This window comes from Rutidosis leptorrhynchoides, chromosome 9 (assembly GCF_046630445.1).
Source record: "Rutidosis leptorrhynchoides isolate AG116_Rl617_1_P2 chromosome 9, CSIRO_AGI_Rlap_v1, whole genome shotgun sequence".
In the NCBI taxonomy this organism is placed as follows: domain Eukaryota; kingdom Viridiplantae; phylum Streptophyta; class Magnoliopsida; order Asterales; family Asteraceae; genus Rutidosis; species Rutidosis leptorrhynchoides.
The window spans coordinates 239264407-239280301 of NC_092341.1; the positions used below are offsets into that span (position 1 = coordinate 239264407).

The 15895-nt window shown below is 33.4% G+C and overlaps 2 protein-coding genes across 2 annotated transcripts in view; both read left to right on the top strand.

Annotated features, from left to right (window-relative positions):
* Positions 1–15292, top strand: part of LOC139868618 (uncharacterized) — a 105362-nt gene extending 90070 nt beyond the window's left edge. The window contains exons 2-10 of the mRNA XM_071856952.1: positions 12829–12967; positions 13297–13455; positions 13577–13606; positions 13690–13785; positions 13867–13959; positions 14049–14192; positions 14287–14394; positions 14808–14859; positions 15237–15292. Coding sequence (XP_071713053.1) covers positions 12881–12967; positions 13297–13455; positions 13577–13606; positions 13690–13785; positions 13867–13959; positions 14049–14192; positions 14287–14394; positions 14808–14859; positions 15237–15292 — 825 coding nt within the window. The 5' untranslated portion in view covers positions 12829–12880. The remainder of the gene's footprint in view (positions 1–12828; positions 12968–13296; positions 13456–13576; positions 13607–13689; positions 13786–13866; positions 13960–14048; positions 14193–14286; positions 14395–14807; positions 14860–15236) is intronic.
* LOC139868617 (protein ALP1-like) lies at positions 4629–5861 on the top strand. The gene has a single exon (XM_071856951.1). It carries the CDS (start codon positions 4629–4631, stop codon positions 5859–5861), a length of 1233 nt encoding a protein of 410 aa, XP_071713052.1.
* Positions 15293–15895: the final 603 nt, after the last annotated feature.

Consider the following 15895-nt stretch of genomic DNA (forward strand, 5'->3'; position numbering starts at 1 on the left):
GAAGACGTTCTATTTTGTATATATATTTCTCCTAGCTACAGAAGAAAACCTACAAGTTTTTGAATTTAATAAAGGATGACTGATCATTTGACTAAAATTGATGCTACTGCAGATACATAGAGCTGGACTTGTATTAACAAAAGGACAATATAATACCAATCGTGTTGAAGAATGTGATGTTGAGCAAGGTAGTAGCACCATTATTATGCAGCTCAGCTGCATGAAAAGGTAACGATATCTTATAATAGCAATACATGGTACATAGATGCACTAAAGCAAAGTAATATTCAAGAGCACAAAGAATTGCACTAAACCAAATTTATGTTCACCATCCGTGAAACTCGAATTTAAGAAGTGTCAGACCATTAAATCTTAGTTAATTACATATTTTTTGTACCTTAAACAACGATAGCAATTACTAATTTAACCAGTGAGAGCACAACTTGTACAGCAATCAATACATTAGGGGTATCAGGTAATTTAGAGACTAACAAAAGAAAGCAACCTTCTTTAACAGGAAAAGACATAACAAGACTAAATCTCAGGGGCATTTCATCAAACACTTTATACACTCATTGGAATACACAACCCAGACTCAATTGCATCCACAAGAATCTTACTTTGCTTAAAAAACATTAGTGAGGACATAACTTCGGCAAGCTAATATCATATGCAATCTTTGTAACACACCCTACTGGTAAAATAACAAGTACTTAAACCATAAATTAAGAAAATTCATGTATTTGAGTACATACCTTGAAACGCAGAAATGGGTAATTTGTAGACTTGGAGTGTTTAATATTTATCGCCGTTATCATATACTGATGCACTCTAACATGTGCCGTTTGGATTGTAATATATGGTACGAAGGGTTTTGGGTTTATCAACCCCAGACTTTTTAACCTTTCATCTCGTGTTTCATTTTATTTAGACGCATATTAGCTTCGTTTTAATTTGGTAGTGTAACTGTAAACTGTAAAGAGCTAGCGACTTGAGTTCTAACTAGTTAAAATTCCCATATTATCTTTTTCCAATCACGGTTTTATAAAAAATATTATGTTGACAGTCCTTTTAACATCAACAACTAACGAAGGGTTAGTTTTTGTAATAGTAAATGGAAATGGATATCAATATTAATATTAAGTAATCACATCATTAAACATTAAATTAAACATTAAACATTAAACATTAAACATTAAATTAAACATTAACTTCTAAAATAGAAAGGTGGAAAGTCAGGAGGATTGAGAATGTGAATAGTTTAAGTCGTTTGGTATCACCCTAATTTCAAAATAAAATTATATAAATTCTCAAGCAGATACTTTTCTATAAAGCAGCTTCGAACACCTTGTTTTTGTTCATATATCACCCCCGTTAACTGCCAATTATCAGGTAATCAATTATGTTCAAATTTCATATATATTTAACGACAATTTTTTTGTTACATCTTTTATCATTTCGTTAACCTACAATGAATTTTTTGTTATTTGGTTTTTAGTTCTAATATCGATTTATAATTAGTATCACCTTGTTACGAATGATAATGATATAATGATACAGTTTGTTATTTGTCAATGTTTACTGACAGCATTAATAGGTATCTAGCTTTGTTTTGGGATGTCATCTGATAAGCTACTGCTAGACTGTTTAGATGCATCTTATTTTTCAAGTACTTCGGAAACGTTTGACTCCAGTTTAATGCTTAAATTTGTGATTCCCTGCAATAACTTAACTTATGATGGTACGACAGATCCAGAGAATCATCTTTTTGTATTTAGAAATACAATGAGTATGTTCAGTTGTTTATCTGAACTTATGTGGGTCAGATGTTTTGTCATTATGTTATGGGGAAAAGCTCGGATGTGGTTCGAGACACTAACACTTAAAAGCATATGAAACTTTAACCAGCTGGGAGAAATTTTCCGAACGAGGTTCATTCATAAGGTGAAGTTGAAACAATCCACAAATGATTTGATCATGAAAATGCTACCACAGTTAAGTAACGAGTCATTTAAAGATTTTTCTGAACGATTCAATGACGAAGTGCTCATGACTAAGGCTGGGAGCCAACCCAAAGATTTTGATGAATTAATGATAAACATTTTTATCAACAAGCTTAAACCGTGCCCGTGTTTGGAAGATTTTAAAGAAAACCGTCCCTCTTCTTTAGAGGACCTTCTAGTGCGTGCTCACAGGTTCTGCAGACTTGAGGTAGGGCTTAGTGATTAAGATATATTGGGAGTCATTGTGCGTGGTTAAACTTTATAAAGCCACTTTTGTTTATGGTTCTGTTTTCAATCATAGTACCATATGAAATTTTAAGTCTGTTTCTAAGTGGAGTATGTATGCATGAATGATTATTATTGAAAGTTGTTTTTTCCTTTATTATAGTTTTGTTTTTCAATTTATTTCTTCTTGCAAGTGATATGTTGCAACTGAATGACTGATTGTGCTGTTTTGAAAATTAGAATTTCTATAAATCTCAGTTTGAATACCAGAAGTTGTATAATTTTATTAAATTAATATATTTATATACATGAATCAACAAGGATTTGATTAAAGCTCTGTCGCGTTATATGATGAACTCTTAACAAGCTTCTACAAAATTGTAATATGATAGAGATGAATGGAGTATAATCATAGGATTTTGCTATCGACGACATTTAGAGATGTCGTTAACGTGCATAATTATATTGTACATTACAGTTGAGATTACTTTTTGATAGTTATGCAAATATATAATGAAATTATGCACATTAACAACCCTAAGAGGGTGATGTTAGCAAAATCCTATATTATATATAACTCTATTAGAGTTATATTGTTATAAAAATAATAAATAATGTAAATGAAAGTTTGTTTGAGCTCGAATGCTGATATAAAAATCTTGGGCCGTTTATATTCACAATATGTTCAAGCCCGAGCTCGTTTAAGTTCGACGTTTTGACTTAAATAGAACTTTTAACAAGTCAAGCTCAAATAGTTTCGAGTAGCTCGCCTAATCTAGTCTAATGCTACATTCGTGCCAAAAGAAGTGTATGGAGAAATTTTTGTTCGATTTAAGTTATGTATGATAAATGTTAGTTTGGCTCTTATACTTAAGGTAAGTTTAGCTCAATCTATTTAAAATATGAATGATTGAAAATAATAAATGAAGGTAAATTGAAGAGTTTAGTGATGTTAAATAATACAATTATTATCGTATATTTTAATTTTATTTTAGAGAGTTATATTATGCTGTAAATAATAAGGTGACGCTTAGTTTGGACGTAGAGATTATAAATTTAAGAAAAAATTGTCAAAATGGTCCATGTGTTTGTGCATTTTTGCCATTTTCATCCTTGTCTTTTGAAAGCTGCAATTTTCATCCTTAATAGCGTAAATGTGTCCCAATTTAGTCCATGCGTTAACGGATGGTTAAATTTTCCGTTAGTGTAGGCTCGTGCATATCACGTGATTATAAACCCCAATCTAATATATACACAGTATAAAGTTTGTCTTCGTTCTATACCTATCAAAGAATCCAGGTCGAAGGTTCTATTGTTGTGCTCGAGGTGTAAGCTTCCATTAATCTTTTTTTTTTCGAAATCCAACCATGATGCTCGACCATTGTAATTGTTTATGTCCTAGATTAATCGCAGAGTAATAAAAGGATCATGAATAGAACGGAGTATCATGTATGGGTTTAGTATGAAGAATACATTATACATTAGAATATGAAACGGTTTATAATCACGTGATATGTACAAGCCTACACTAATGGGAAATTTAACCATGCGTTAAGGCATGGATTAAATTGGAACACATTTACACTATTAAAGATGAATATTGCACTTTTTAAAATACAAGAATAAAAAAAGACAAAAATGAACAAACAACGACACGTTTTAACAATTTTGTCTAAATTATATAAATATACTAATTCAAAAAGTTACTACTGCATGCTGTGAGATTACTATAGCGATCGTACACATATTTCTTTTTCAAATTCTTTTTCTTTTTCTTTTTCTAATAAACCAATCAAATAAATACAGATGGATCTATATTGTTGGAACTGACAAAAATGCCCTCATACCTACTCCAATAAACACCTTTACTTTACTCTTTTGCCAAACCACCCTCTCAAATATATCTCCTCTAAAATTAAACACCTCCCAAATCTATAACACAAATAAAAATATTTACGGTTAAAGTGGACAATAAAAGACTTTGAAAGTCAAATGTGAACACTTAATTTGTGACGAAAAGAGTATGTAGTAGATTGTAAGACCATGCCTAACGGTCCGTCAGATCCCCATCGTTAGTTCACTTGGCATTTCTGACGGAAACTGACGGCCGTTAACGGGGCGTCAATTTCCGTTAAAAACGGTCGTTAGTTGAAAAATTGGTGTTTGATTTTTATTGGGCCACGTTTCTAGCCGGATTCCAATAGCTATAATGCCGTTAACCTTTTTTTTTAATATATAATTTATATATATAAATACCCCAACTCCCACCCATTTTATACACACCAAATCAACATTTTCTCTCAACTTTTATACAATATAATCTAAATATTTATAGCATCCTTTTTACTTGGTTCCGATTCTAATTCGGAGGATCTTCGAATTATCCAACTTATTCAAGAAATGGATGAAGAATCTGAAGTCGAGTTTGTGCCTCGTATTCCTAGACATCGAAGTTACATTCTCAGAGATCGTAAGTCAGCTACGGAACGATTGTTTAATGACTACTTTTCCGAGCCACCAATTTTTCAGGCGAAGAAATTTAAACGTCGTTTTCGTATGAGAATAAATTTATTCCTCCGAATTGCGCAAGGTATATCATCATTTGCTAACTCTATGAATAATGTTCCCGAGCATTTTGATTATTTTATAGAACGTCGAGATGCTGCCGGTAGACCGTCGTTTACTATTTTACAAAAATGTACGTCGGCTTTATGTCAATTGGCGTATGGAACCGCCCCCGATTCGTTCAATGAATATTTACATATGAGTGAGCAAACATCAATATTGTGTTTAGACAACTTTTGTAAATGTATTATCGATTTATATAAAAGTCGATACATGAGATCTCCCACAGCAACCGATGTTGCACGCTTATATAGTGTACACAAAGAGAAGCATGGGTTCAGGGGTATGCTCGGTAGTATCGATTGTATGCATTGGGAGTGGAAGAACTGTCCCGTAGCACATAAAGGTCAATATACTAGGGGTGATCACAAGAAACCCACAATTATGCTTGAAGCTGTGGCTTCATATGATTTGTGGATATGTCATGCTTTTTTCGGGATGGCAGGTTCCAACAATGACATAAATGTTTTGAATCAGTCTCCTCTATTTGATGTATTAAAGACGGGAAGAGCTCCACCCGCACCATTTGAGGTAAATGGTCATCAATACACCAAAGGTTACTACCTTGCCGATGGTATATATCCCGAGTGGGCGACACTTATCAAAGGAATGTCGTGTCCCACAGATGATCCAAGGATTAAGTTCACAAGATTTCAAGCTAGTGACCGAAAGGACATAGAACGGGCTTTTAGGGTTCTTCAAGGCCGGTTTTATATTTTAAGTATACCTGCACGCGTAATGCAAGTAAACAATATGCGCAGAGTAATGGAATGTTGTCTCATTTTACATAATATGATATTAGAAGACAATGATTTTGCGCTATGTAAATGGGAAGAACGATTTATAACTGAGCCAATGGCGAATCGTGCACAACGAGTAAGGAACAGAGGACGAGATCAAGACATTATCCGAAGAGAAATAAGGGATAGAGATGTGCACAACCAACTTACCGATGATTTAGTCGAGCATATATGGAATCTTCCGGCTTCTTTTCGAACTACGAATTAGTTTTTCCTTATGTTATCTTTTTTTAAGTATTTTTAATTCCTTTGTATTTTTTCTTTTCCTTTGTAGTTTGTAATTTTTTTTTATTTAATGAACTTTCTATTTTAATTTTTATTAAATAATATGTTAGAAATAAAGAAAATCTAAAAAATAATAAACTGGTGGACCCAACTGAAAACTGACACAAAAAACTGACCCTGACTGTTAGAAAAGGTCAGAAACTGATCTTGCTGACTCACAGTCAGTTTACGCTTTTTAGGCAAAAAGCCCAAAAATTGTCTGTAGCGTCACCACTAGAAATGGTCTAATATGCAACAACATTCACGTTTGTATGTGTATGATTTTGTAAAAAAAGGTGCCGCACAACGACATGGTTCCTGTTGTACAAAACAATTTGCAAAACAGCGCAGCAAAGTTCAAATTAAATTCTAATTTAATTAAAGATACTGTTATAATTCAGTAGGCTTATAACTACCTTTAGTGGTTTGATTCTTGATGTTATAATTCAGTAGGCTTATAACTACCTTTAGTGGTTTGATTCTTGATTAAGAATGCTAATAATGAAGTGTAAGAACAAAGATGATAATGAAGAGAAAGAAAGAAACACTTTGTAAGTGTGAGAAAATGGTGCAAGTTTAATGCTTGCATTCATGGCTATTTATAGCAAAAATATCACAAGTTTAGGTAATACAATAATATTACTTTTGTGTATCAATAATTTACTATCCATTTATATATATATTTATATATTATAACACTCCCCCTTGGATATCAATTTTGTTTGTTGAAGATCAACTGTAAGTTACTGCCTCGTTAAAAACCTTGCTAAAGAAAACCCAGTGGGAAAAAAAACTTTAGCTAAGGGAAAAAGAGTGCAGCATGGAGTTGACTCCCCCTTAAGTAGACATCACTTCAGTTGTTACATCTTTTGAACATGTCTCATACCAATGTTATGAACGTGTGTTCTGAAAATAGCAGTTGGAAGTGCTTTCGTGAAAAGATCAGCAGAGTTTTTGCTGAATTGAACATATCTCATTTCAATCTCGTTGTCCTTAATGAGATTTTGAGTGTATGAGAAGAATCTAGGAGGTATGTGTTTGGTTTGGTCACTTTTGATATACCCTTCTTTCATCTGTGCTATGCAAGCTGCATTATCTTCATAGATAATTGTTGGACTTTTATCGCGTTCTAGTCCACAAGAATCAGTAATGATTTGTGTCATTGATCTCAATCAAAAACATTCCCGAGTAGCTTCATGTAATGCAATCACTTCGGCATGATTTGATGATGTAGCAACAAGTGTTTGTTTTTGAGAACGCCATGATATTGCAGTACCTCCATTTTGGAATACATATCCAGTTTGAGATTTAGCTTTATGTGGATCAGATAAATAACCTGCATCAGCATAACCAACCAAATCTTGTTTTGATTCGTTAGAATAAAATAATCCTAAATCAGTAGTTCCTCGAAGGTATCGAAATATGTGTTTGATCCCATTCCAGTGTCTTTTGGTAGGAGCAGAGCTGAACCTTGCCAACAAATTAACTGCAAAAGAAATGTCAGGTCTTGTACAATTTGTAAGATACATAAGAGCTCCAATTGCACTAAGATATGGTACTTCTGGTCCAAGAATATCTTCATGATCTTCACATGGACGAAATGGATCAGTTCCAACATTGAGTGATCTAACAACCATAAGAGTACTTAATGGTTTTGCCTTGTCCATATTGAAACATTTCAGAATCTTTTCAGTATATGTTGTTTGATGTACAAGTAAACCATTAGGCATATGCTCAATTTGTAGACCAAGGCAATACTTGGTTTTTCCGAGATCTTTCATTTCAAATTCTTTCTTTAGAAGTTGAATGGCTTCATGGATCTCTTTATTTGTACCTATGATGTTAAGATCATCAACATAAACAGCTATGATCACATATCCGGATGTTGTTTTCTTAATGAAAACACAAGGACAAGTAAGGTTATTTGTATACCCTTTGCTTATCAAGTAATCACTTAATCGGTTATACCACATACGTCCCGATTGTTTTAACCCATATAAAGATCTTTGTAATTTAATCGAATACATTTCTTTGGGTTTTGCATTTAATGCTTCTGGTACCTTAAATCCTTCAGGTATCTTCATATATATATCACTATCAAGTGATCCATATAGATAAGCAGTCACAACATCCATGAGATGCATTTCTAAATTTTTAGAAACTGCCGGGCTGATTAAGTATCTAAAAGTAATTGCATCCATAACAGGGGAATAAGTTTCTTCATAATCAATTCCCGGTCTTTGAGAAAAACCTTGAGCTACAAGTCTAGCTTTATACCTTGTAACTTCATTTTTCTCATTTCTTTTTCGGACAAAAATCCATCTGTATCCTACAGGTTTCACATCTTTAGGAGTGAGAATGATGAATCCGAAAACTTTTCTTTTATTGAGTGATTCTAATTCAGCTCGTATTGCTTCTTTCCATTGAGCCCAATCATGTCTATTTTGACATTCAACCATAGATGTTGGTTCTGGATCATCATCATTATTTAAGATGTCATATGCAACATTAAATGAAAATTTCTCATCAAGATTTTTCATTTCATTTTGGTTCCATAATATTTTTGAATGTGCATAATTGATTGCAATTTCTGTATTGACATCATCAATCTCCTCTGCAGTAGGAGTACTGATTTGTGGTTCTTCTTGAACACTTTCTTTTACCTTATTATCAGCTGATTTTCTTTTTCGAGGATTTTTATCTTTGGAACCAACTGGTCTCCCACGTTTCAGACGTGGCATAGATTCTTGAGTGACTACATTATCAGTTTTCTGATTTGGAATCTCAACTCGAGCTGGAGTATTAACTGCTGGTATATATGATTTAGTCACCCTTTTTGTATCTGTGAATGCATCAGACAATTGATTTGCAAGTTCTTGTATATGCATTATCTTTTGAACTTCTATCTCGCATTCTTTTGTGCGAGGATCAAGATACTTTAATTGAGGTTCACACCATGAAACATCATTTTCTTTATTTTTTATTTCTCCCCCTAATCTAGGAAACAATGTTTCATTAAAATGACAATCAGCAAAACGTGCTATAAAAACATCACCTGTCATAGGTTCAATATACCTTATGATTGAAGATGTTTCATATCCAACATATATTCCCAACCTCCTTTGAGGACCCATTTTTGTACGTTGTGGTGGCGCAATTGGAACATATACTGCACAACCAAATGTTCTAAGGTGGGAAATATTTGGCTCTTGACCAAAAGCAAGTTGTAGGGGGGAATATTTATGACTTGCACTTGGTCTGATGCGAATCAATGCAGCAGCATGTAAAATTGCATGACCCCATATAGATACAGGGAGTTTTGTTCTCATTATCAATGGTCTAGCGATTAACTGTAAACATTTAATCAGTGACTCGACTAAACCATTTTGTGTATGCACATGAGCAACAGAATGTTCAACAACAATTCCTATAGACATGCAATAGTCATTAAATGCTTGAGATGTAAACTCACCAGCATTATCAAGTCTCACCTTTTTAATGATGTAATCAGGAAAATGTGCTCTCAATTTAATAATTTCGGCAAGAAATTTTGCAAATGCCACGTTACGGCTTGATAACAGACAAACATGATACCATCTACTAGATGCGTCTATTAGGACCATGAAATATCTAAATGGTCCACATGGTGGATGAATTGGTCCACAAATATCACCTTGAATTCTTTCAAGAAACATTGGTGATTCTTTCTCAACCTTAAGTGGTGAGGGTCTAGTTATCAATTTTCCAAGAGAGCAAGATATACATGGAACCATTGTATCATGAAGGATTTTTCTATCCTTCAGTGGATGTCCATATGTACATTCAATAATTCTTTTCATCATTGTTGATCCTGGATGGCCCAATCTGTTATGCCATAAATTAAATACACCAGGATCAATATACTTTTCTTTAATCACCATATGTGTTTCTGGTACATTTATATGTGTATAATGTAATCCAGAATTAAGTCTTGGCAGTTTTTCAATCACGTGATTCTTGTTAGTGATACTTAAATATTTCTCATTTTCTGCCGTTACTGACTGATAATCATATCCATTAAGGTATATGTCAGAAAAACTCAATAAATTTCTGCTTGACTTAGGAGAGAATAAGGCATTATTAATTAAAAATGTTGTACCGTTTGGTAATATGAATTTTGCCTTTCCTATCCCTTCTATCAAGTTAGCAGCACCTGATATTGTATGTATAGTTCCTTCCGTTGGTTTCAAATCAACGAAATATTTTTCAGATTTAAGTATAGTGTGTGTAGTACCACTATCTGCTATACAGAGATCTCCACTACTTGATTGATGTTGTGTTCCAGCAGAATTCATATTAAACTTCATATATAAGAAACAAACAGTAAGTATATAAATTTTACACAAAATGTTTATTACACATAAATAGATAAAACTGAAACATTTGACATACATAGAATTGAAACATCAAACATAGAACTGGAACATTTGATAAAACATATAGAACTGAAACATTTGAGAAAACATGATGACAAAGGTTAAATCGTTTTATTTATAAAAGAAACATATTAATTTAATTCAAGAAATCTTCATATAAATCAGATGGTTGCTCAGTGACTGTTGGATCAATATTATCCACAAAATTTACTTCCTTTTCTTTACCTTTCAGCGAATCCTGATACATCTTAACAAGATGTTTAGATGTTCGGCAAGTATTAGCCCAGTGGCCCATTCTACCACATCTGTAACAAGATTCTTCAGAATTTTTAGAAGAATTTTCTTCAACATCTTGTTTAGTGGGCTTGTTTTGTGGTTGATATTTATATTTTCGTGGATTATTATTTCTTTGACCACCACGGCCACGACCACGGCCACGTCCACGCCCATTCCCATTACCATAAGGATGGTTTCTACCATAGTTATGGCTTTTGGCATGATGATGGCGATGGTTATTATAACCACGACCTTGCCCGCGTCCTTGTCCCTGTTTATAATTATTTGCAGTATTTGTTTCAGGGATTGCAAGTGTACCAGTAGGACGGGATTGCTGATTTTTCATTAATAGCTCATTATTTTGCTCTGCAACCAAGAGATATGAATTAGTTCAGGATATGTGTTGAACTTTAGCATTCTCAAATTTCTTTGCACTGTGATGTTGGCAGCATTCATTGTGGAGAAAGTTTTCTCCAACATGTCTGCATCACTTATTTCATGTCCACAGAATTTAAGTTGTGAGACTGTATTATACAGAGCTGAGCTGTATTCATTTACTTTCTTAAAGTCTTGGAACCTTAATGTTCTCCATTGATCCATAGCAGCTGGAAGTAAAATTTCTCTTTGATTATTGAATCTGCTTTTGAGACCTTCCCATAAAACATGGGGATCTTCTAGAGTCACATAATTATTTTGTAAGCATTCATCAATATGTTGATGAATAAAGCAACATGCCGTTGCTTGTTCTTTTTCAGAACAAGTGTTGTTTTCATTTATGGTTTCAAGAATGCCCATTGATTTAAGATGCATTTTTACTTTTATAACCCATGGCATGTAGTTGTTTCCCGTTGATTCTAAAGGAGTAAATTTAAGCTTTTCCAGATTCGACATTTTCTATTATCAAAAATTAAAACAAACAACATGATAAATTAGAGTCAATTTATATTCATAAGTATATAAACATTAAACATAAATTTAATATAACATAAATGATAAGTAGGCGACAGTGTCGACCATATGTAAGCAATCATAAATAAATGTTACTCCCTCCGTCCCGCCACAAGTGTCCACATTTCTATTTTGGGATGTCCCATTACAAGTGTCCACTTGGTATTTCAACCAATGGGAAGAGGTTATTCTGGAGAGAGAAGATTTCTGATTGGTGGAGAATGGAGTTAGTGGGATTTCCTAAAATTGTGTGCAAAAAGTAAGTGGACACTTGTAATGGGACGGAGGTAGTATATAACATAAATGATAATTAGGTGACAGTGTCGACCATATAAATGTTAGATAATAGAAATATAAATGTTAGTAACATAAATGATAATTAGGCGACAGTGTCGACCGTATATTATTCAGGTGGTATAACCGACCATATATCATTTAGGTGGCAGAGCCAACCATAATTAGTATTAAGATTATCGTGCTGATAACGTGTTATAATTCAGTAGGCTTATAACTACCTTTAGTGGTTTGATTCTTGATGTTATAATTCAGTAGGCTTATAACTACCTTTAGTGGTTTGATTCTTGATTAAGAATGCTAATAATGAAGTGTAAGAACAAAGATGATAATGGAGAGAAAGAAAGAAACACTTTGTAAGTGTGAGAAAATGGTGCAAGTTTAATGCTTGCATTCATGACTATTTATAGCAAAAATATCACAAGTTTAGGTAATACAATAATATTACTTTTGTGTATCAATAATTGACTATCCATTTATATATATATATTTATATATTATAACAGATACAATTATCATCCTTGTCTTTTGAAAAACTGCAATTTTCATCCTTAATAGCGTAAATGTGTTCCAATTTGGTCCATGTGTTAACGGATGGTTAAATTTTCCGTTAGCGTAGGCTCGTGCATATCACGTGATTATATACTCCAAAAGACTAAAAAGTTGACAAGTCCGGCGCCAATAAACACAAAACCCTTGGTAGCAAAATATTTACAATCCGATCATCATCCGGACATTTCTTCCTGCTCACTAAAGCATTGTTGCAATTTGTTGAATTAAAGGTACATACATGTTTCTGATCATCTTCGCTATTACCTTTCGGCATTTTCACATTTTTCTTTAACTTTTGCACAATAAATTCGGTAATGGATATGAAGGGGAACGATTAGGGTTCCGTCTGAAATGTTGTTAATACTAATACTTCACTATTTGTCTGTTAAATAGCTTACTATTTTACTAAATAAATCATGTTTTCAGGTTAAGCACTTGGTATCTGTTGATAGCTAGGGCAGAATTGTTAATTTTATCAATGGAAGATGAGAAAGACGCTTATTACGTGGTTAGGAAAGGAGACATTGTTGGTGTTTACAAAAGCTTAAATGACTGCCAATCTCTTGTAAGCTTTATAAATCATCATTAGTTAATGTTATGAAATTCTCAACTTCACTTAACATTTAATCTGATTTTTGCAACACTCCAACATATCTGAAGATTTGCTGCAATTTCACTTTTCCTCAGTCCGGCTATGTTGCGTTTACATGAACCCTAATTTATAAATTTGTATTTTTATTATATATATTTGTAGAAGTTCACCGGGTAATTTATAACCTATGTCAGTTGTGTTATTTAATGTATCTTTAGTTATTCACTTGATAATTTATGATTTTGCTTACTCAGCTATGCTAATAATTGTAATTTATGTTCTAATTGTGAGGTATTCATTAGCTGCCTGGTCCAGATGTTGGTGTGTTTAAAGGCTATGGGCTGTCAAAGGTTACTGAGAAGTACCTGGCAACACGTGGGCTTAGTAATGCAATTTATTCTGTTGCTGCTTCAAACGTGCAAGCTGATATTTTTGGCCAACTTATTCCCTGTCCTTTTCAGGTTAGATTATACTTTGTTCATATGAGTCCTTTCTATCTTTTATTTTATGTCATTAGTTTCTCAACTCTTCTATGACATATACTGGATGTTTTACCAATCTCTTCATTTCATCATTTTTCAGCAACCCAATTTCAGTAATGAGAAGGAAAAGGTAATGTTTTTGAAGGGAGCTACAATATGACAAATTGAAGTTACTTAATATAATTTGTTTATGTAATTCTGTTTTATCTGCAGAAAGATATTGGATCGTCTTCTTTATCCGAAGCTTCTCAAAGAAAATTGCCTGAGACTGAAAGCTTTATTGAGGCCCTACCCGTTTCTGCCCATTGTGTGAGTTTTCAGACCGTTGTCTCTCAATCTCTTTCAATCATTCAATATAAAAGTAACCGACTCTTACTTTATTATTATCAGTGTTCATGTATTATCGAGTTTGATGGTGCTGCCAAAGGAAACCCGGGACCCGCAGGTGCTGGGATTGTGCTACGTGCAGTAGATGGAAGCCTTGTATGAACTACTCAACTCAAAAATCATGCACTCATCATTGTGTATATAATTAAGCAACTTAGATATTTTTTTATTTATGAAATTTGTAGGTTTATCGTGTGCGTGAAGGTCTGGGAATTGCAACCAATAATGTTGCTGAGTATCGAGCTGTGATATTAGGGTTGCGTTATGCTCTTAAATTAGGTTTTACGTATGTTCGCGTGCAAGGGGACTCGAAACTTGTTTGTATGCAGGTATCCGTTTAGCTACTTATGCTCTTAGTTGTTACATATATACTCGTGCTTTCATTATATTGACATGTCAGACTCAATTTTGACATATTATTAGGTTAATGGTTTGTGGAAAACCAAAAATCAGAACATGAGTGATTTGTGTAAAGTTGCAAAGGAGCTTAAGGAGAAGTTTCTGTCTTTTGAGATTTGTCATGTTGAAAGGGTATGTATTATATCTATCATTTTGTCCTTAAAATGTACAAAATTTCTTTGTTGATCGTTAGTTTCTAGTCTTAGGAACTTCTGTAGTTACAAAATCTGATACATGACTCATCTTATGAAAGTTATTACTGCTAAAAATTAATGGTCAGGCAAATAGATTATGGTGTGTCCAATCAAATGGTTGGATTTTCAGGAGTGTGGCTTAATTTATAAATGCATTTTCTATTGATACAAAAGTAACTTAAAACTTAGTTTGACTTCTAAAACTTATTAAAGCTACGGTCATCTTAAAATAAATAAATTAGGAGAGGTTGAAAACACTAGGATATGTTTTGGGTGACTGTTTTTATGCATTTTATATGATGCATTCCTAACACTTGGATGTCTGTTACTGTTATAATTAAATATGGGAAGGAGTACAACTCTGAAGCTGATGCTCAAGCCAACCTAGGTGTACGTCTTCAAGGTAACATATACTTGAGACTATTTTATTTAACGTATTTGTTTCAGGCATGATTTAAAACCCATGGAAATTTGATTTTACCATTTTCATGGCGTCTCAATATATATATATATATATATATATTTTTTTTTTAAATTTTCCATTCTTATTGGCCGGAGTTCCACTCGGAAGCAATATTTGTCGAATAGAGAGAGGGATGACTTTCAATACTTTTGAGAGTGTTTTCACTCTGGGTGGAGAAATGACTTGTCTTTATTCTCGAATAGGGGAAGGATTGTCTACATCTCACCTCCCTCATACACCACTCATGTGTTATTGGGTTTTGTTGTTGTTTGTTTTAACGTATTTTATTTTTCTGAAATTATTCTATATTTGTGCAGATGGTGAAGTTCAAGAGGAAGTTGATGGGGGAGAGTTTAAACTTCAAACGCCTTGAAGTTGATAAAACATTTGGTAATTTGACTAACAGTATCACATCACTGCCTTTTTGATTTTAGGTTAAACTAGTCTACGAACCCCCGCTTCGCGCCGGGGTTCGGCTTTCAATGTATTTTGGTGCGTTTAGTTTGTAAAATTATTTCGTGGCTAACGATGATGTCGTTGAAGCACAACTCGAGTCGAACTAAAAGGTATAATCCGTGAAAGATTTAAATATTATTATAAATTAACAATATATGTGCTATGTGCATCTCCGCGTTTCGCTATGGAATTGTCGACTTTTAAAAATTTAACGCAAAATTAACGTGTATGAAAAGTACCTCAAATATTTAGCGTTTTTTAAAAAGATTCCATTTTGCGTATAGTTAGTGACATTGTGTTCCTAAAATTATTTCGAGTTTAACGATGGTGTCGGAAAAATTTAACTCGTTGCGAGCGAGAAGATATGACCCGTTGAATATTTGGGTGGAGTTTAGTTAAGATTTTTTTTATGAAAATGGTTATTTGACACTTTACTCCCCTGTTTGGGGGGCGGTTTTAATTTTTGAACAAAGTTTGTGGGTTTTTTTGGAAAAAGGAAAAAAAAAGGTGAAAACAAAAA